This window comes from Ornithorhynchus anatinus, chromosome 1 (genome assembly GCF_004115215.2).
Source record: "Ornithorhynchus anatinus isolate Pmale09 chromosome 1, mOrnAna1.pri.v4, whole genome shotgun sequence".
Lineage (NCBI taxonomy): Eukaryota > Metazoa > Chordata > Mammalia > Monotremata > Ornithorhynchidae > Ornithorhynchus > Ornithorhynchus anatinus.
In genome coordinates this window covers 133,859,242-133,881,858 of record NC_041728.1, presented here as the reverse complement: position 1 = coordinate 133,881,858, position 22,617 = coordinate 133,859,242, and the positions used below count along the sequence as shown (strand labels likewise).

The following is a 22,617-nucleotide window of genomic DNA, read 5'->3' as shown; positions in this document are numbered from 1 at the left end:
AGGGGGCGTGGCCCAACGAAGGGGCGTGGTCTGATCTCATATCGAGGCTCTGACGTTAGGGGGCGTGGTCATAGGTCGTGGGCCAATGACGAGGCGCGAAAGGGAAGGGGGCGGGGCCCAACGGGGGGCGGGGCCTGTTCCTATATCGAGGCTCGGGGGGGGGGGGGGCCAGGCCTGGGCCAATGACGAGGCACAGACGAGGCAGGGGGCGGGGCTCTAGGTGGGAGCGAGGCCTGGGCCAATGAGGAGGCGCGGACGGGGAAGAGGGCGGGGTCCAACGAAGGGAGCGTGGCCTGATCCTAGGCCGAGGCGTTGACGGCGCCGGGGGCGGGGCCCCAGGTCGGGGGCGAAGCCTAGGTCAATGAGGAGGCGCTGACGGGCAGGGGGCGGGACGGGGCCCGGGCCAGTGAGGAGGCGCGGACGGGACAGGGGGCGGGGCCCTAGGTGGGAGGGGCGAGGCCCGGACCAATGAGGAGGCGCGGACGTGGAAGGGGGCGGGGCCCTAGGTGGATGGGGCGAGGCCCGGACCAATGAGGAGGCGCGGACGGGGAAGGGGGCGGGGCCCCACGCAGGGGACGAGGCCCGGACCAATGAGGAGGCGCGGACGGGGCAGGGGGCGGGGCCCTAGGTGGGAAGGGCGAGGCCCGGACCAATGAGGAGGCGCGGACGGGGCAGAGGGCGGGGCCCTAGGTGGGGAGGGCGAGGCCCGGGCCAATGAGGAGGCGCGGACGGGGAAGGGGGCGGGGCCCTAGGTGGGAAGGGCGAGGCCCGGACCAATGAGGAGGCGCGGACGGGGCAGAGGGCGGGGCCCTAGGTGGGAGGGGCGAGGCCCGGACCAATGAGGAGGCGCGGACGGGGCAGGGGGCGGGGCCCTAGGTGGGGAGGGCGAGGCCCGGACCAATGAGGAGGCGCGGACGGGCGGGGGGGGCGTGGCGGAAGGCAGGGGGCGTGTCCCTCGGGCGCCTGCGCAGTGGGGCGGGGAGGGGGAGGGGGGGTCCGTCCCGGTGGTTCCCGGGGCGATGCGGGCGGCGCTGCGCCTGGGGCTGCTGTTCGGGGCGGCCTCCCTGGGCCTCTACCTGCTGACCTGCCGCCTGCCCCTCGCCGACCACAGGTGCCTCCCTGCCGCCGCCCCCTCCCCGCGCCGCTCCTCTCCTTCGGGCCCCGACCATCTCGTGCCGTCGGTGTCCGTGGGGCGCTCACTACGTGCCGAGCACCGTGCTGAGCGCCGGGGGAGATCCAGGGCCAGCGGATGGTCCCACGTGAGGCTCGCCGGCCCTCCTCCCCATTTTCCAGATGAGGGCCCTGAGGCCCCGTGAAGGGACTCGCCCTCCGTCCCCCAGCGGGCGAGCGGCCGAGGCGGGATTCGCACCCAGGACCTCGGACTCCCCAGCCCGGGCTCGCGCCGCTGAGCCGTGCATTTAGGGAGCGCTGACTCTGCGCGGAGCCCGTGGGAGAGTGCAGGTGCAGTGCTAGGTGCAGAGCACTGGGCTAAGCGCTCGGAATGGACAATTCGGTCATTTACTGAGCGCTCACCCTGTGCAGAGCACCGGGCGAAGCCTTTGGGAGAGTGCGGTACTGGAGAGAGTTGGTAGACCCATTCATCCATCCCTTCATTCAGTCGTATTTATTGAGCGCTTGCTAGGTGCAGAGCACTGGGCTAAGCGCTCGGAATGGACAGATCGGTCATCTATTGAGCGCCTACTAGGTGCAGAGCACTGGGCGAAGCCTTTGGGAGAGTGCGGTACTGGAGAGAGTTGGTAGACCCATTCGTTCCTTCATTCAGTCGTATTTATTGAGCGCTTGCTAGGTGCGGAGCACTGGGCTAAGCGCTCGGAATGGACAGATCGGTCATCTATTGAGCGCCTACTAGGTGCAGAGCACTGGGCGAAGCCTTTGGGAGAGTGCGGTACTGGAGAGAGTTGGTAGACCCATTCATTCATTCATTCATTCATTCAATAGTATTTATTGGGCGCTTACTACGTGCAGAGAACCGCAGGTATCACCCTGTCGACGGAGCATTCGCCCTCTGACCTTTGGATCGCGCTCAGAGGGCGGCGGCTCCCATCAAATCAATTGCGGGTTTAAAAAGGCAGCCTACTCTGAATGGGTTCGAATCCCGGCTCTGCCGCTTGGTCAGCTGGGTGACTGTGGGCAGGTCGCTTCACTTCTCTGGGCCTCAGGTCCCTCATCCGTCAAACGGGGATGGAGACCGCGAGCCCCACGTGGGACGACCCGATGACCCTGCGTCTCCCCCGGCGCTCAGAACAGTGCTCTGCACGTAGTAAGCGCTTAACCGATGCCGACGTTATTATTATTGTTATCCTCTGGGCCTCAGTCCCCTCATCTGGAAGATGGGGATGAGGACTGTGAGCCTCACGTGGGACAACCCGATTCCCCTGTGTCTCCCCCGGCGCTCAGACCAGCGCTCTGCACGTAGTAGGCGCTTAACAAATACCAACCTTGTTGTTATTCTTTCTGCCTCGGTTCCCTCATCTGTCAAATGGGGATCAACCGTGAGCCTCACGTGGGGACGACCCGATTCCCCTGTGTCTCCCCCGGCGCTCAGACCAGCGCTCTGCACGTAATAATAATAATGTTGGTATTTGTTAAGCGCTCACTATGTGCCGAGCACTGTTCTAAGCGCTGGGGTAGACACAGGGGAATCAGCTTGTCCCACGTGGGGCTCACAATGTTAATCCCATTTTACAGATGAGGGAACGGAGGCCCAGAGAAGTGAAGTGACTCGCCCACAGTCACACAGCCGACAAGTGGCAGAGCTGGGATTCGAACTCATGAGCCCTGACTCCAAAGCCCGTGCTCTTTCCACTGAGCCACGCTGCTTCTCCATAGTAAGCGCTTAACAGATACCAACATTATTCTTGTTGTTATTATTATTCTCTGGGCCTCAGTTCCCTCATCTGTAAAATGGGGATTAACTGTGAGCCTCACGTGGGACGACCCGATGACCCCGGCTCTCCCCCGGCGCTTAGAACAGTGCTCGGCACATAGTAAGCGCTTAACAAATGCCAACGTTGTTATTATTATTACTATTATTAGTATTATTAATACCACTATTAGTATTATTACTGGGGAATGAGGTTGTGGGGATACTGCCCCGCAGGCATTTTGAGGGCGAGACCCCAGTAATCGGTCTCAGGGATATTTATGGAGTGCCAGCTCAACTCCCTCACACCACCGTACTCTCCCACGCGCTTAGTACAGTGCTCTGCACACTGCAAGCGCTCAATAACTACGATAACGGGAGAGTTCAGTACAGCGGAGTCGGCGGGCACGTCCCCTGCCCGCAAGGGGTTTTCGGTCTAGATGGGACCGTGCTCAGTACAGTGCCTGGCACTTTTTAAGCGCTTCACAAATTCCCGGGAGGTGATGGGATCGCTGTGGCGGGCCCCGGGATCCGTCCGTCCGTCGGCGCTATTGATCGAGTGCCCACCGTGCGCAGAACGCTCTGGCCAACTCTCCCGAGCCGTCCCTGGTTGGGGATCAGCTGAGTTTTCGTTCATCCATCCGACCGTATTTATTGGGCGCTTCCTATAATACTAATAATGTTGGTATCCGTTAAGCGCCTGCGATGTGCCGAGCACCGTTCTAAGCGCCGGGGGAGATGCAGGGGAGAGAGGTCGTCCCACGCGAGGCTCACGGTCTTCATCCCCATTTTCCAGACGAGGGAACTGAGGCCCAGAGAAGTGAAGTGACCCGCCCACAGTCCCACAGCCGACAAGGGGCAGAGCCGGGATTCGAACTCGCCACCTCTGACTCCCAAGCCCGGGCTCTTTCCACTGAGCCACGCTGCCCCTCCGTGTGCCGAGCACTGTACTGAGCGCTCGGATCGTACAGTTCGGCGACAGATAGAGACAATCCCTGCTCGATAACGGGCCGGAGAATGTAGAAGGGAGTGGCCGAGTGCCTTGGGCAGACACTGGCTCCTTCCCTCTCTGTTTTAGGGAGGCGAGAACCGGAGTGGGGGGGGGGGGGGGTCGGTTGCCGATTCTTTTAGAAGCAGCACGGCGCGGGGGCTAGAGCCCCCTGGGAGCCAGAAGGTCAGGGGTTCAAATCCCGGCTCCGTCACCTGTCGGCTGTGTGACCCGGGCCGAGTCACTTCACTTCTCTGGGCCTCGGTCACCTCATCTGGAAAATGGGGATGAAGACCGTGAGGCCTAAGCGGGACAGCCCGATTACCTTGTACCTACCCCAGCGCTCCGAACAGTGCTGGGCACATAGTAAGCGCTTGACAGATACCAACAGGATTATTATTTCTGTCTGCTGGGTGGCCTTGGGCAAGTCAGTCCGCTTCTCTGGGCCGCAGTGACCTCATCTGTAAAATGGGGATGGAGATGATAATGTTGGTATTGGTTAAGCGCCTAGTACGTGCAGAGCACCGTTCTAAGCGCCGGGGTAGACCCAGGGGAATCAGGTCGTCCCACGCGGGGCTCACGGTCTTCATCCCCATTTTCCAGACGAGGGAACTGAGGCCCAGAGAAGTGAAGTGACCCGCCCACAGTCCCACAGCGGACAAGGGGCAGAGCCGGGATTCGAACCCGCGACCTCTGACTCCCAAGCCCGGGCTCTTTCCACTGAGCCACGCTGCTTCTCTAAGATGGTGAGCCCTATGCGGGACAGGGGCTGTGTCCAACTCGATTAGCCCGTCTCCGTTCCGGCACTTAGTACAGCGCCCGGCACAATGGTAAGCGCTTAACCCAGGCCGTCGTTATCATTTTTATTAATACTGTTGGAATTTGTTAAGCGCTTACTATGTGCAGGGCACTGTCCTAAGCGCTTGGGATGTCCAGTTCGGCAACAGAGAGGGACAGTCCCCGCCCAGCGACGGGCTCACGGTCAGAGCGGGGGAGACGGACCCCGAAACGCCACAGAACAAAACAAGTAGTCCGGCGTCCATGCCCGGGCTCTCTCCACTGAGCCGCGCCGCTTCTCTAGTACGGCGCCCGGCACATGATAAGCGCTTAACGCATAATTGAGAAGCGGCGTGGCTCAGTGGAGAGAGCCCGGGCTTGGGAGTCGGAGGTCACGGGTTCTCATGCCGGCTCCGCCGCTAGTCGGCTGTGTGACCTAGGGCGAGTCACTTAACGTCTCTGTGCCTCAGTGACCTCACCTGTCAAATGGGGATTAAAAAACTGGGAGCCCCACGTGGGACAACCTGATCAGAACGGTGCTTTGCACGTAGTAAGCGCTTAACAAATACCACGATTTCTCTGCTTATTTAGTAGGGCGCCCGGCACATAATAATGTTGGTATTTGTTAAGCGCTCACTATGCGCCGAGCACCGTGCTAAGCGCTGGGGGAGACACGGGGGAATCGGGTTGTCCCACGTGGGGCTCGCGCTCTTAATCCTCATTTTACACCTGAGGTAACTGAGGCATAGAGAGGTTGAGTGACTCGCCCAGAGTCACCCAGCTGACAAGCGGCCGAGCCGGCATTCGAACCCGTGACCTCTGCCTCCAGAGGCCGGGCTCTTTCCGCCGAGCCCCGCTGCTTCCCAACCGAGAGGCTGAACAGGACGAAGGGTTTTCCATCCGATTTCTGTTTCTCCTCCCGTCCTTCAGGTCACTCAGGTTTCCTTCGGACCTGGAGGAGCTTCGCGAGCTCTCCGAGTTCCTGTGGTACTACAAGAGAGAACATCCCAGCTACGTGCTCCTCCTCTTCTGCAGCGCTTATCTCTACAAACAATGTTTCGCCATCCCGGGCTCCAGCTTTCTGGTAAACTCCCACGTCCCCCCGCCATCTCCCTCGTGGTAGCCTTTCGAAGTGGGCTTTCGTTCATTCGATCGCATTTACTGAGCGCTCACCGTGGGCGGAGCACCGGACGAGGCGCTGGGGAAGCCGGCGCGGCTCGGTGGAAAGAGCCCGGGCTTGGGAGTCGGAGCTCTGGCAGCCGTGGGCGAGTCCCTTCGCTTCTCTGGGCCTCAGTGACCTCATCTGGAAAATGGGGATGAACTGGGCGCCCCCCCCCAGCGCTCAGAACAGCGCTCGGCGCACGGTAAGCGCTTAACAGATCCCAGCGTTATTACAGTTCAGCAACAAATCGAGCCGATCCCTGCCCCCAGCGGGCTCACGGTCTAGGAGCGGGGAGGCAGACATCGAAACGAGTAAGCGGGCATCAGTAGCGTCAATACAGAATTATAGATATTTGCGCTTCGTTACTAAAAACGGATAGAATGAGAATTAGACGTACGAACACATATACACAAACGTCGTGGGGCTTTCCCCGTTTTGGAAAAAGACCGCCGCGACCGGACCGTGGCGGACGGGCGACGGAGCCGGGATTGGAACCTTGGGAGTCGGAGGGACCTGGGTTCCGATCCCGGCTCGGCCACCCGTCTGCTGTGTTGACCTTGGGGAGATCATTTCGCTTCTCTGGGCGACCTCGTCTGTGAAATGGGGGTTACGGCCCAGAGCCCCCTGGGGGACGGGGACCGTTTTCAACTCGATCGTCTTGTATCTGTTCCATCCCCTTGATTCTATTTATTGCTGTTGTTTTTGTCCGTCTTTCTGCCCCGATTAGACCGTAAGCCTGTGAAGGGGCAGGGATTGGTCTCTGTCTGTTGCCGAATTGTCCATTCCGAGCGCTTAGTACGGTGCTCTTCCCCTCTTCAGATCCCTACTTGAAGCTCACCTCCTCCGAGAGGCCTTCCCAGACCGAGCTCCTCTTCTCCCTCTACTCCCTCTGCCACCCCCCCCTTCACCGCTCCGCAGCTAAACCCCCTTTTTCCCCTTTTCCCTCTGCTCCTCCCCCTCTCCCTTCCCGCCCCCTCAGCACCGGACCCGTCCGCTCGACTGTCTATATCTTCGTCACCCTATTTATTTTGATTAATGAGATGTACATCACCCCGATTCTATTTAGTCGCCATCGTTTTTACGAGGCGTTCTTCCCCTCGGCTCTATTCGTCGCCATCGTTCTCGTCTGCCCGTCTCCCCCGATTAGACCGTGAGCCCGTCAGAGGGCAGGGACCGTCTCTCTCTCTCTGTTGCCGACTTGTCCGTTCCAAGCGCTTAGTACGGTGCTGTGCACGTAGTAGGCGCTCAGTAAATACTATTGAATGAACGAATGACTGCTCTGCACATAGTAAGGGCTCAATAAATATTACCGAATGAATGAATATTCCGTCCACAACCAGGCGTTATTGTGTCATTACATCTACTGAGCGCTTACTGTGTGCCCAGCACGTACTGAGCGCTCGGGAGAGTACACTATCACAATGTGACAGTCGCGATCCCTGCCCGCGACAAGCAGGTCTAGAGAGGGAGACGGACATTCATTTAAATGAAATGTAACTACTTCTTAGGCTCTTAACGGGCCCGGCTAAGAAAATATTTATACACCCGGTAAAGAATTACAGCACCCATAGTAAGTGCTTAACAAATACCATTCTTCTTCTTCTTCTTCTTCTTCTTCTTCTTCTTCTTCTTCTTCTTCTTCTTCACAAATACCATAAAAAAGGAAAACAAAAAGTATCCAAAGCTTTTGAGCAATCAGGCAATCACTAGTATTCATTTGAGTGCTTAATAGTCATCATCATGATAATAGTAATAGTATCTGTTGAGTGCTTACTATGTGCCGAGCACTGTTCTAAGCGCTGGGGTAGACACAGGGGTCATCAGGTTGTCCCACGTGGGGCTCACAGTCTTAATCCCCATTTTACAGATGAGGCCACTGAGGCCCGGAGAAGTGAAGTGACTTGCAGTGTTCTAAGCGCTGGGGTAAACACAGGGTAATGAGGTTGTCCCACGTGGGGCTCACAGTCTCAATCCCCATTTTACAGATGAGGCCACTGAGGCCCGGAGAAGTTCAGTGACTGGCCCCAAGTCACCCAGCAGACAGGTGGCGGAGCCGGGATTAGAACCCACGACCTCTGGCTCCCAAGCCCGGGCTCTTTCCACTGAGCCACGCTGCTTCTCTGCTTACTGGGTGCAGAAGCACTTGGAAGAGTAGAGTACAGCAGAGTTGTAGAGGCGGGGACAGATATTAATATAAATTAAATAATTTACGCCTAGGTATATGAATGCGGAGGGTAGGGGGAATATCCGGCGCTTAAAGGGGACAGAGCCAAGTGTAGAGGAAACCTGGAAGGGAGAAGAGGCCCAAGTTGGGGAAGACATCATCCTCTTTACTTGCGTTACTAATAATGTTGGAAGCGCCTAGAACGGTGCTCTGCACGCGGTAAGCGCTCAATAAATACGACTGAATGAATGAATCCTGTGTGAGAGAACCAAGAACTCAAAGTAGTCCGCGGACATGGAAGGATTTAGAATCGCGCACCCGCTACTTTTCTCAGGTCGGTGAAAGAAAATGGGCCCCTTTTTCTTCCTTTCTGCTTTGAAGACCCAAAATAGCTGAAGGTTGTCGGGTTTTTGGTTTTTTTCTTTATTAGTAAAATGGGTTTTCAGCACGGCAGTCTCTCAAGGGTCACGTTGATAAATTTTGGTATTTCTTTTTTTCGCCTCGCCTTGTAATCAGTAATCATAACGGTATTAAGCGCTTACATTGTGTTAGGCGCCGGGGTGGATCCGGGATTGTCGGATTGGACGCGGTCCTCGGTCCCCGGGGGGTTCCCAGGCTAAGGGGTAGGGGAGGAAAGGTATCCCTCATTTTACGGACAAGGAAACCGGGCACAGAGCGGTTAGGCCACCTGCCCAAGGTCACGAAGCGGCCAAGATACGGAGCCGGGATCGGCCCCCGGGTCTGTTGGCTGTCCACCCTGAGCGCCTTCCACTAGGCCATGCTGCCTCACGTTGTTTTCAACTCAGTTTTAAGCCCGCTATATAAAGGCGCGCGGAATAAAAATAATGGTGAGAAGCAGCGTGGCTCAGTGGAAAGAGCCCGGGCTTTGGAGTCAGGGGTCACGGGTTCGGATCCCGGCTCTGCCACTTGGCAGCTGTGTGACTGTGGGCAAGACACTTCACTTCTCTGTGCCTCAGTTACCTCCTCTGTAAAATGGGGGTTAAGACCGTGAGCCCCACGTGGGACAACCTGATTCTCCTGTGTCTACCCCAGCGCTTTGCACATAGTAAGCGCTTAACAAATACCAACATTATTATTATTAATTGTGGCTTTTGTTGAGCGCTTACTGCGTGCCAGGCACTATACTAAGCACCGGGGTAGATACAAGCCAGTCGGGTTGGACACAGCCCCTGTCCCAGGTGGGGCACTCAGTCCCGATCCCCATTCTACAGATGAGGTCACTGAGGCCCAGAGAAGTGAAGCGACTTGCCCAAGGTCACACAGCGGACAAGGGGCGGAGCCGAGATTAGAACCCAGGAACCCTTGACTTCCAGGCGCGGGCAACGTGTAAAACACTTCCGTCATCTTTACCAGGAAAACTCTACGGATGAAAAGCCGTTAAGTCGCTAAGAATCGGAAACGACGCATTTGATGACGGCTATGTAAAGGTCCGATAATAATAATGACGTTGGTATTTGTTAGGCGCTTACTATGTGCAGCGCACTGTTCTAAGCGCCGGGGGAGATACAGGGGAACCAGGTCGTCCCACGTGGGGCTCACGGTTAATCCCCATTTGACAGATGAGGGAACAGAGGCCCAGAGAAGTGAAGCGACTTGCCCACAGTCCCACAGCTGACAAGTGGCAGAGCCGGGAGTCGAACCCATGACCTCTGACTCCGAAGCCCGGGCTCTTTCCACTGAGCCCCGCTGTGGGGGTCCAGTGACCTCGTTACTGGGAGTCTCTGGGGGCATCGGCCCCTGTATTCGTGCGCAGCCAGGACTGTGAGTCCCACGTCGGCCTTTTGAACCACGCTCACCGTCGGCGCTTAGAACAGTGCTCGGCACATAGTAAGCGCTTAACAAATGCCGTCATTATTATTATTATCGTTAATGGCACCTTTGGCTACAAAGGGCATAGAACAAAAGCCACTCTGGCCGCCCTCTTAGTTTTCGGTGCCGGGACCTGCAGGCAAAAGACAAACTATGGCTCAGTGGAAAGAGCCCGGGCTTGGGAGTCAGAGGTCGTGGGTTCGAATTCCGGCTCCACCGCTTGCCAGCTGTGTGACTTTGGGCAAGTTCCCTCCTCTGTAAAACGGGGATTAAGACTCGGAGCCCCACGTGGGACAACCTGATATCCTTGTCTCTACCCCAGTGCTTAGAATATTGCTCTGCGCATAGTAAAGGCTTAACAGATGCCATCGTTATTATGCGCTTAGCACAGTGCTCCGCACACAGTGAGCGCTCAATAAATACGACTGAACGAAATACAGTTGAATGACTGTCCTCCGGCCCAGTCGTCCCACTTTTCCTTCGGCATCGCATCGGGGAAGGCCGATCGAGAAGCATTTTTGGCAGGATCTAACGGAATTTTCTTCTTTAGGGTTTTGGGCCACAGCGGTCCTCGTGACTGGGGAGACCTTAGGTGGGGCCCGGATCCCTACTTTTAGCATCAATCAATCAGCAGATTTATTTGGTGCTTACTAATAAATCATAGTAATGATGATGCCGATGCTATTTATTAAGCACTGACTATACGCTAAGCACCGGGGGAGATGCACGGTAATCCGGTTGGACACAGTCCCTGTCCCACCTGGGGCTCCCAGGCTCACTCCCCATTTTACAGATGAGGTTACTGAGGCCCGGAGGAGTGAAGTGACTTGTCCAAGGTCACGCAGCGGACAGGCGGCGGAGCCGGGCCTAGAACCCCCGTCCTGCGACTCCCAAGCCCGTGGCCTCGCCCCTAGGCCGTGCTGTGTGCAGAACGCTGTGATACGCGTCGGGAGAGTACAGGACGATGTGTTCCCTGCCCACAAGGAGCTTAGGGTCTAGACGCCGTCCGGCTGTCGGGCAGCCCTGGTCGGGGTCACCGGACCGTGAGCCGCACTGCCCCTTACCCAACCGAGATGACCGATCGCCCTCCCTGCGTCGTCCAAAAAGCAGCCCAAGGCGCTTTGGAAGGAAAGCTGAACTCTACCGACAGTAGCAAACCATCGTTCGATCGCCCTGAGCGCCTACCGCGCGCACACCACCGTACTGACTGCTTGGGGGGACTAAAAATCATTATGGTATTTAATAATGTTGGTATTTGTTAAGCGCTGACTACGTGCAGAGCACTGTTCTAAGCGCCGGGGGAGAGACAGGGGAATCAGGTCGTCCCGCGTGAGGCTCACAGTTAATCCCCATTTTACAGATGAGGGAACTGAGGCCCAGAGAAGTGACTTGCCCACAGTCACACGGCTGGCAAGTGGCAGAGCGGGGATCCGAACCCGTGACCTCTGACTCCCAAGCCCTGGCTCTTTCCACTGAGCCCCGCTGCTTCTCTATTTGTTTAGTGCTTACTCTGTGCCAGGCACGGGACTATGCGCCGGGTACTGTGCTAGGCGTCGGATTCTAACAGAGTTGCCAGACAGGCCTCCTGCCCACAGTGAGCTTCCAGGCCGGAGGGACTGTCTGGGCGTCAGGAGGTCGTGGGTTCTAATCCCCGATCCGTCACTTGTCCTCTGTGTGACCTCGGGCAAGTCACTTCTCTGTGCCTCAGTTCCCTCATCTGTCAAATGGAGGTTGAGACCGTGAGCCCCACGTGTCCGACCCGATTTGCTGGCGCCCGCCCCGGCGCTTAGTACAGTGAGGTAATAATAATGTTGGTATTTGTTAAGCGCTTACTATGTGCAGAGCACCGTTCTAAGCGCTGGGGTAGCTACAGGGTACTCACGTCGTTCCACGTCTTAATCCCCATTTTACGGATGAGGTAACGGAGGCCCAGAGGAGTGAAGCGACTCGCCCACAGTCACCCGGCTGACGAGGGGCAGAGCCGGGATACGAACCCACCACCTCTGACCCCCAAGTCCGGGCTTTTTCCACCGTGGCGGCGGCGGGCAGCCCGTGTGTTTTGTCGCGCGGCGAGGGTGCTCTGTCTTTTGTGCGTGTCCGTCTTCGTGGAACAGAACATTTTAGCCGGAGCTTTGTTCGGGCCGTGGCTGGGACTCCTGCTGTGCTGCGTGCTGACCTCCGTGGGGGCTACCTGTTGCTTCCTGCTGTCCGGCGCTTTGGGGAAGCAGCTCGTCGTCTCCTACTTTCCCGATAAAGTGGCCCTGCTGCAGAGGAAGGTAAAGGCCCGAAAGGGGAGAGGGCCCCGGAGGGCGACGACGGGGACCAGATTGGAAAAAGGAGACGGGTCGGCTTATTGGCTTACGTGCCGAGCACTGTACTGAGCGGTACGGGAGCTGCAGGACGGTCCTCTGGTGCTCCGGGAGTCCCGGGGGGACGGAAGGAAGCGGCGTGGCTTAGCGGATGGAGTCCGGGCCTGGGAGTCCGGAGGATCTGGGTTCTAGAGAAGCAGTGACCTTGCGCTTCTCTGAGCCTCAGGGACCTCATCTGGAAAATCCATTCAATAGTATTTATTGAGCGCTTACTAGGCGCAGAGCCCTGGACTGAGCGCTTGGAATGTGCAAATCGGTCACAGATAGAGACGGTCCCTGCCCTCTGCCGGGCTCACGGTCTAATCGGGGGAGACGGGCAGACGAGAACAATGGCGACAAATAGAGTCCAGGGGAAGAAGATCTCGTTAAAACAATAGCAACTAAACAGAACCGAGGCGATGTACATCTCATTAACAGAATAAATAGGGTAATGAAGATATATACAGTTGAGCGCACGAGTACAGTGCTGAGGGGATGGGAAGGGAGAGGGGGAGGAGCAGAGGGAGATGGGGAGAAAAGAGGGTTTAGCTGGGGTAGAGGCAAATAAAATGGAGATCGAGACTGTGAGCCCCATGTGGGACAAGGACTGCGTCCAACCTGATTAGCTTGGATCTACCTCGGCGCTGAGTACAGTGCCTGGCACATAGTAAGCACTTCATAAATACCATCTTAAAAAAGGAAGAAAGATGGGGGTGGAGATGAGATTGGCCGTTAGCGGGCTCCCTTACCGTCCCTCTTTGCTTGTTTGTTTGTACTGGTACTTGTTAAGGGTCGAGGAGCTTTACTGTCCCACAGCGAAAAATGGGCTGTTCTTTTTGGGCCGAAGCCGGCCTTACCCTCTGGCTGCTTATCATCCTCTGGCGGCTCCGTCGGTTTTTTCCTTTTTAATGATATTAAAATGTTTAATAACGTTGGTATTTGTTAAGCGCTTACTATGTGCCGAGCACTGTTCTAAGCGCTGGGGGAGATACGGGGTCATCAGGTTGGCCCACGTGAGGCTCACAGTCTTAATCCCCATTTTCCAGATGAGGACACCGAGGCCCAGAGAAGTGAAGTGACTGGCCCACAGTCACACAGCTGCCAAGTGGCTGAGCTGGGTTTACTATGTGCTAGGCACTGTACCGGGCACTAGACTAATCAGGTTGGACGCAGTCCATGTCCACCATCCACGCCGACCGTGGGGCTCTCAGTCTTAATTCCCATTTTCCGGAGGAGGTAACTATGGGACGTGCCCAAGGTCACAGAGCAGGCGGGTGGCTGAACCAGGATTAGAACCCAGCTCCTTTGCTGCTTCTCAATCCCGGTCAAATGGCCGGGCTTGAGCATTAAGCTGATCCGACCAACCGGCCCCACTCCCGAATACCTCCATTTTAATGGAATATCATTGCCTTTCAGGGGCCATTTTTAACAGCGGAAGACTTTTCAAGAGCAGCTACGTCTGCTAGTCTGATTATTTTACGATATCCGTTAAGCTCTTACTACGTGCCGGGCACTGTATTGAATGGTGAGATAGAGTTAGGGGAAAGAACACGGGCTTGGGTGTCAGAGGTCGTGGGTTTTAATCCCGGCTCCGCCACTTGTCAGCTGTGTTACTTTGGACAAGTCACTTCACTGCTCTGTGCCTCGGTTCCCTCATCTGTTATAATGGGGATTGAGCCTGAGCCCCACAACCTGATAACCTCGTACTTACCTCAGCGCTTAGAACAGTGCTCGGCACATAGTAAGCACTTATCAGTTACCATCGTTATTATCATTCTAATCCCGGCTCCGCCATTTGTCTGCTGTGTGACCTTGGGCAAGTCACTTCACTTCTCTGGGCCTCGGTGACCTCATCTGTAAAATAGGGATTGAGACTGTGAGCCCCACGTGGGAAAGGGACTGCATCCAACCTGATTTGCCTGTATCCGTCTCAGCGCTTAGTACGGGGCCTGGCACGTAGAAAGCACTTAATAAATACCATCGTTATTATTAATATTTACAAGTTAATTGGGTTGGACACAGTCCCTATCCTGCATGGGGCTCAGAGTCTTAATCCCCATTTGGCAGATGAGGTAACTGAGGCCCAGAGAAGTGAAGTGTCTTGCTCAGAGTCACACAGCGGACAAGTAGTGGAACTAGGATTAAAACCCAGGTCTTTTTGACTCCCAAGCCTGTGCTCTATCCACTAGGCCATGCTCCTTTCCAGAGATGCAAGATAATCATGTTGGACATAGTTTCTGTCCCACACTGAGCTCACAGTCTTAATCCCCATTTTACAGATGAGGTAATTTGGGCATAGAGAAGTGAAGTGACTTGCCCAGGGTCACACAGCAGACAAGCGGCGGAGCCGGGATTAGAACCCAGTTCCTTCCGACTCCCAGGCCCGGGCTCTATCCACTAGGCCGTGCTGCCTCTCTGGCTATAATATCTTTACCTACGAAGAACAAAAAAACCTACCTTCCTTGACTTTACCACGCCTGACGGGTTGAACACTTAGGACTACAGACTCGCTGTGGGTGTGAAATGTGGCTAACGGTTCTCTCCTATTGTACTCTCCCAATCACTCAGTACAGCGCTGTACACACAGTAAGCCCTCAATGAATAGGATCGATTGATAACGATTTCCGTTAACTATCCACTTGACGTTGGTCTTGTCCTTTTTGTCCTGGCTGCAGGTGGAGGAAAATCGAAACAGCTTATTTTTCTTCTTGCTGTTTTTGAGACTCTTCCCCATGACGCCAAACTGGTTCTTGAACTTCGCTTCTCCGATCGTGAACGTCCCCGTCGTTCAATTCTTCTTCTCCGTTCTTATTGGTAAGGCGCTTCCTTTGGAAGAGAATGAATCTTTACCCGCAGCAGAGAAATGAATATAAGATGAGAAGGAAAAGAAGGCTGATTTCATTCATTTTACCATCTGCGTGGCTCCTTACGGGAGAGTGGTTGGGTTTAAAAAAAAAAAAAAACACTTGTATTTTTGAAATGATATTTGTTAGGCGCTTACTATGTGCTGGCCACTGTAGCGGGGTAGGTACAAGCTAATCAGGTTGGACATAGTCCCTGTCCCACATGGGGCTCACGGTCTTTTACAGGTGAGGTAACTGAGGTCCGGGGAAGTGAAGTGATTTGCCCGAGGTCACCCAACAGAGAGGTGGCGGCGCCGGGATTCTAACTCGGATCCTCTGACTCCCAGGTCCGGAGTCATTCCATTAGGCCGCACTGCTGCTCAGTTCTTTTCAATGGGTTCATTTCATTTGGGTTTTTGTCTGGTGGGGTTCAGAGGATTTCTAAATCGTTTGCATTTGTGAATTTTTTTTTTCTTTCGAAGGACCATTCAATCAATAGTATCGAATGCCAATATAAAACATTGTAATGGGCGGTTTGGCGAACGCAAGCGAGTTAGGCACAATTCTCACCTGCATATTCTCTCCCGGTGCTCAGCAGAGTGCGTACACAGGAAGTATTTCGCTTTTTTTTTTTTTTTTGCCAAACATGCCCCCATAGATAGACATTATTATCAGTATCCCAATCAGTGGTATTTATTGATCACTTACTCTGTGCAGAACACTGTGGCATAGTGGAAAGAGCACAGACCTCCTGGGTGTCAGAAGGTCATGGCTTCTGATCCCAGCTCTGCCACTTGTCTGCTGTGTGACCTCAGGCAAGTCACTTCTTTACTTCTCTGTGCCTCAGTTACTTCTTATCTATAAAATGGGGATTGAGACACTGAGCCCTACGTGGGACAGGAACTGTGTCCAACTCGATTATCTCGATCTGTTGCCAAATTGTCCATTCCAAGCGCTTAGTACAGTGCTCTGCACATAGTAAGTGCTCAGTAAATACTATTGAATGAATGAATGATTTGCTTGTATCCACCCCAGCGCTTAGTACAGTACCCGACACCTAGTAAGCATTTAACAAATACCATAATTATTATCGTTATTATTACTTAACGCTTGGCAGAGTACAGTACAACCGAGTTGGTAGATACATTCCCTGCCCACAAGGAGTTTACAGTCTGTCAGTTAATCAGTGGTATTTACTGAGCACTTACTGTGTGCAGAACACCGTACTTAGCCCTTGGGAGAGTACAACAGAGTTGATAGACATGTTCCCTGCCCACAGTGAGCCTACAGCGTAAGGGATAATAAATATCCCCACTTTTAAAGCTTTCCTGAGACTACCTCCTCCAAGAGATTTTCCCTGACTAATCCCATCTTCCCCATATCACGTCAGCGTCCCATTGGCCGCCCCGAGTCTTTCTATGCATTTCGACTTAGGTGATTTATTTATACGTTTTCGCTATTCTGAGTTACATCTATATTTTTCCCCCTGTTCCCGTGCTGTAACGTTTGTGTCTGTCTCTCCTGTTAAATTGTAACCTTCGAGGGCAGGGACTGCGCCCTGCATAATAAGTGCTAGCCGAATGAATAAGCGAGGTGAGGTGAGGGAGGGAGGTGAGGTGAGTGAGTGAGGTGAGGGAATGAGGTGAGTGAGGCAGGTGAGGTTAGGTGAGTGAATGGAGGTGAGGGAATGAAGTGAGGTGAGTGAATGGGCGAGGTGAGGGAGTGAGGTGAGTGAGACAGGTGAGGTTAGGTGAGTGAATGGAGGTGAGGGAATGAAGTGAGGTGAGTGGGTGATGTGAGCGGATGGGTGAGGTGAGAGAGTGAGGTTAGGTGAGTGAATGAAGTGAGGTGAGTGGGTGATGTGAGCGAATGGGTGAGGTGAATGAATGGGTGAGATGAGTGAGTGAATAGGGAGATGAGTGAGTCAGGTGAGGTGAGTAAATGCATGAGCGAGGTAAGATGAGTGAGGTGAGCGAATGGGTGAAGTGAGTGAATGAGTGAGGTAGGTGAGGTGAGGGAATGGGAAGGGAGTGAGGTGAAGCGAGTGAATGCGTGAGTGAGTGAATACACGAGTGAACGAGGTAAGTAAATGAAAGAATGAACAAACGAATGAGTGGAACCGTGAGGAGGGGTGTCAAGAAAGGCCCCCGTCACACTGGCTCCCAGCTCTGTGCTCTGTCTACTTCCCCATGCTGCTTCACCCAGGATTTTAAGCCCCTAAATCTCCCCCATTCGACAGGTACGAACAGCCCGAAGTAAATCCAGGAAAATGATTTGATCTGGAAAAGGGCATCGGGGTTTGGCTTTTCTTTTTTTGGTGGTGGGAGCGGGAAGAGAGGGAAAGGGGAGATTGTTCATTTACTGATCTGTTTTCTTTAAAAAGGCCCCGGTAATTCAGCTGACCAAATGGCCTTTCTAAAAATCGAGGCTGCTGGAAATAGACAAAGTAAAGAGGCATTTCAGCTGAAGGGTAACTTCTTGAAGTGGGTGATTCATAACTGAAAAGAAGTCTAAAATGAAATGGTCGAGTCAGTGTCAAGTGCCTAGAAGTCTTTTTTCGGCTTTGGGCTGATCACGGCTAAGAGAGACATTTAAGCCTGGAGGAAAAGTGGTGAACTGTCGAGTACAAAAGGTTGTCATCACTATGATTCCAAGCCTCTCCCAGTCTCCCGCTGACACGTCAGCAGTAGGTGGCTGATGAAAATTCAGAAAGCTTTCCATTTAAAGCCCTTCTTGACGTTGGTGATAAATCCTCTCCAGACCCCAGATATTCATAAAGCAGGCCAGTTGAAAACCCGTCTTCTTTGGGTCATGGGGTTCGATCTGTTCCGTTGCTGATGACTTTTTACTTTCGCCAGTTGCAGATTTGCCGAGAGAAGCATTGAGTGGATCTGTCTTCCTAATGGTTTCTCGCTTTCTGGGTTGCTCAGTCTGTAGACCGAGAACTCAAATAATAAAAATAATGTTGGTATTTAAGTGCTTACTGTGTGCTGAGCACTGTTCTCAGCTCTGGGGTAGATACAGGGTCATCAGGTGGTCCCACGTGAGGCTCACAGTCTTCATCCCCATTTTCCAGGGGAGGGAACTGAGGTCCAGGGAAGTGACTTGCCCACAGTCACACAGCTGACAAGTGGCAGAGTCGGGATTCGAACCCATGACCTCTGACCCCCCAAGCCCGGGCTCTTTCCACTGAGCCACGCACGTGTCTGAGCTGCCGGGTCCTAGCGTGGCCTACTGGATAGAGCTCGGGCCTGGGAGTCGGGAGGACCTGGGTTCTAGTCCCGGCTCCGCCACTTGCCTGTGGCGGTTTGACCTCGGGCGAGTCACGTCACTTCGCTGGACCTCAGTTACCTCATCTGTAAAATGGGGAATAAGACTCTGAGCCTTATGTGGGACAGAGACTGTGTCTAACCCAATTACCTCGTATCTGTCCCAGCGCTTAGTAGGGTGCCTGGCACATAGTAATAATAATGCTGGTATTTCTTCAGCGCTTACTATGTGCAGAGCACTGTTCTAAGCGCTGGGGTAGATACAGGGGCAATCAGGTTGTCCCACGTGAGGCTCACAGTCTTCATCCCCATTTTCCAGATGAGGGAACTGAGGCACCGAGAAGTGAAGTGACTCGCCCACAGTCACACAGCTGGCGGAGCTGGGATTCGAACTCATGACCTCTGACTCCCAAGCCCGGGCTCTTTTCCACTGAGCCACGCTGCTTCCCTAGTAAGCACTTAACAGATGCCACAATTATTAACTGAACGGCATTTCAGTGATTGCCTACTGTGTGCTGAGCACTGAACCCGGGTCCTTGGGGAGCTTACGGTTGAAGCGTAAAGCACGGTCGCGGTTCTTGAGGTGTGCACGATCCATTAGGATGCCCTGTTATTTTAGCCTTGAGACGGAAGGAGATCGTTCTGGTGTGATTTGAAACTCACAGGCCTGTTCTCTAGACTGTAAGAAGGTTGCGGGCAGGGAACGTGTCTCCCAACTCTGTTGTATTGTGCTCTTCTAAGTGCTCCGCACATAGTGAGCACTCCGTAAGTGCCGAGGATGAGGACGAGACGGTCAAGGAACTATTAGACGAGGCCGAACCGAAGGGAAACGAGGCTTAGGGAAGGCCAGAGGATACCCCTTGTTCTCCTCATCCGAGGAGGGGGGCGGTTTCCAGGGAGACCGATTTGGTGATTTGCTGTCATAAGGTCACCTGAGTTAAGGAAAGGTCTTGGGACGTGAGTGACGGTGAACTGGGCCTACAAATCTAAATGAAGTTGGAAGAAGAAAGGACGCGGGTTCTCATCCCAGCTCCGCCAATTATAATACTAATGACATCTGTTAAGCACTCTGTGCCAGGCACTGTTCTAAGCGCCGGGGTGAATACACGCTAATCGGGTTGGACTCAGTCCCTGTCCCACGTGGGGCTCACAGTCTCCATCCCCATTTTATAGATGAGGTAACTGAGGTCCAGAGAAGCGAAGTGACTTGCCCAAGGCCACACGGCAGACACGTGGCGGAGCCGGGATTAGAGCCCATGACCTTCTGACTCCCAGGCCCGGGCTCTAGCCACCACGCCACACTGCTGCACTTACCTGCCGTGCGACCTCGGACAAGTCACTCCATTTCTCTGTGCCCCAGTTTCCGCTTCTGTAAAATGGAGATTAATGCTGCGAGCCCCATGTGGGACGTGGACTTTGTCCCACCCGATTAGCTCGTATCTACCCCAGTGTGCAAGGCCTGACGCATAGTAACCTCTTTAACAGATGCCATCTCAAAAATAGAAAAAGCAAGAGCCTCCCCATTGTTCAGTGGTCTGAGTGTCTGATCGTTCATCCGATTTGAAATCGCAAACTCGAAAACTTCCTGCAACCCAGCTGTACAAGTTTAAAAAGGCTTTCTCTCTCCTCCTTCCAGGATTAATCCCCTACAACTTCATCTGCGTACAGACTGGCTCCATCCTCTCCACCATCACCTCCCTGGATGATATTTTCTCCTGGGGGACGGTGTTGAAGCTGCTGGCCATTGCCGTGGCGGCATTGATCCCGGGAACCGTCATCAAAAAATTCAGCCAGAAACGTCTGAACTTGGATAACCCGGACAGCACTCGACCGCTAAACTGCAAACGAGTGACCTGACCGGGCTCCTGAATTGATCGCAGCCCTTCCGCTCCTGTTGCTCATTCGTGCTAAGGATTTGGTGCTCTCAAACCCAGACAGCCTCTAATCACTAAAAGAACCGGGATCGGGAAAGACCCTTCTGTCTTCAGCTCCTAGCGGGAAGGACCGACTGGATTTTCCAAAGGGAACGAAAGACGGATCATTCAAAGCCGCCGTGCTTTTAGCGTCGTCATCCATCTGTAAAAAGCGATAGGGCCTCCTGTGACCGTTAATTGCGCCGATCCCTTCCCGGACCTCGCTGATTCAGTCCAGCCTTTCGATGTTTCCCGAAAAAGCCACGGAGTCTTTATAGTGAGGAGGGGGGAGACCTGGTGTTTCCCGCGCCTCCGGGCAGGCGGTGGTTGAACCTCTAGAGCACTTCATTCCCACCCGCCGAGACTCCCCGTAAAATCTTAGGAGAATGTTACGGTGCCAGTGGAAACGTCGGTGTATCCGTATCCCAGACAGATCGCGCTTCCGTCTCTCTTTTCCAGTGGAGCGTTTTCTAAGTTGTGTCGACGACCTGCCTCCGCGTATCAAAGGAGAGTCTCGTTCCGTGCGTTGGTGGAGCTCGGTGAACCACCAACCTGGGTGGGCGATGCATCCGTCTCTGGGTATTTTGACCCGACGGAGCGCAAAAACCCTAACTTAGTTGAAATCTCGACTCGTCAGCTCCTGCCTGGTACGTCAGGATGCCGGGGGATGGAAACCGGTGATCAGAGTGTGGTCTGGGGAATGGTGGGGTGAGGATGAAAAGGCTTCGACTTGCCTAAATTCAAGTGACCATTGGGGCATTTTCTAAAACAAAAACCTTATCTGGTTTCTCTCTCTCCCTGTCTCCTGAAGCCCTGCTAAATCGCCTACATCCTCCACTCCTAGGATGTGGTCATCCCAGCGGACGGGAATGGGTTGGGAGTTGGTCAGTCAATACAGTCCTTGAATTTTCCAGCTCTTAGGGGAAACACTGAGGGGAGTTCTCTATTTCTTTTCCTCCCTTCGGTGGGGAATCAGTTTTAGTCACTGTCTGCTGTTGAATTTAGGATCGTTCTGGCTCGAGGCAAGGACGAGCTAGAGCCGATGAGTGTTTTTCCATCAAAAGTGGAATCCTGCTGACCACGGGAAGAAAGAGAAACCTCTGTAATTAACCGTAGCCACAAGTGGGATCCTGAAGGAGGGGAGAATCGAGGGGTTTATCTCCGTGAAAATTGCATCCCCGGGACTTCGGCTGCTTGACCTAATTAAGACTTTCCAATCAGAGTAAAATGTCTGTCTGGAATGATCACGATCAATTACGACAAATGTACCGAAGACTCTCAGAACCGTGGTTTTTGGAAACGGTATGACCTTTCAAGGGTAGCCAACATCTGCGTCTGGAGCTCGTTTTTCCACGGGCGTCTTTGGTGACCTTGTCTCCTCCGGCCGTCGCCTGAACTTTGGAAATAAACTGCCGTTCCTGTTTTGGAATCGAGGGCAGAGAAAGAGGCCGGAACTTGGCAGTCTCAATTGTGCCCTCCCGTCGCTGAGACAAAGTGCCTTACCGACCCTGCATAGATTCAGCAGAGTACCTTGTTTACATACGAAGCACCTCATTTCTCAATAAAGGAGTCCAAAATTTGCTCCGTAATGCTTTTTTGTACACACAGACAACTCATGTCAGTGGGAGTCGGGGAGACCGTGGCTAACGGAAATCCACAAGCACCGCAAAATTCATCTCAGATATGTTTCCACCTCCTTTACCAGCCAATCTTTTACTAGAAATGGGGTCGGCGGTATTAAAAAAGAAAAAGAGTGGTATGGGCTCGAGTATCATTTTCTTCTGAAGGTTCCAACAGGCAAGGAAATGAAGGTGGCAGGTGAAAGAACTATCGTGCCTATCAACCTATGCCTAGCAACGTCCGCATGAATCTAAAACTTCTCACTCTGGGCTTCAAGGCTGTCCATCCCCTTGCCCCCTCCTACCTCTCCTCCCTTCTCTCTTTCTACCGCGCACCCCGCACCCTCCGCTCCTCTGCCGCCCACCCCCTCGCCATCCCCCGTTCACGCCCATCCCGCCGTCGACCCCTGGCCCCCGTCCTCCCGCTGTCCCGGAACGCCCTCCCTCCTCACCTCCGCCAAATGAACTCTCTTCCCCTCTTCAAAGCCCTACTGAGAGCTCGCCTCCTCCGAGACGCCTTCCCGGACTGAGCTTCCCCTTTTCCATCTGCTCCCTCTGCTCCCTCTCTGCTCCCCCTCGGCCCTCTGCTCCCTCCCCTTCCCCCGTCAGCTAAGCCCCCTTTCCCTCTTGCTCCTCCCCGTCTCCCTTCCCCTCTGCACTGTGCTCATTTGCATATATTTTCATTACCCTATTTATTTTGTTAATGAGGTGTACATCCCCTTGATTCTATTGTGATTATGTCGTTTTTGTCCGTCTGTCTCCCCCGATTAGACCGTGAGGCCGTCGTCGGGCGGGGATTGTTTCTCTCGGTTGCCGAATT

The 22,617-nt window shown here is 54.2% G+C and overlaps 1 protein-coding gene across 1 annotated transcript; it reads left to right on the top strand.

Annotated features, from left to right (window-relative positions):
* The first annotated feature begins 994 nt into the window (after positions 1–994).
* On the top strand, positions 995–21,759 carry TMEM41A (transmembrane protein 41A). Its single transcript, XM_029070883.1, has 5 exons — positions 995–1,111; positions 5,580–5,733; positions 11,920–12,081; positions 14,829–14,967; positions 19,902–21,759. Exons 1-5 carry the CDS (start codon positions 1,020–1,022, stop codon positions 20,120–20,122), a joined length of 768 nt encoding a protein of 255 aa, XP_028926716.1. The 5' UTR covers positions 995–1,019; the 3' UTR covers positions 20,123–21,759.
* Positions 21,760–22,617: the final 858 nt, after the last annotated feature.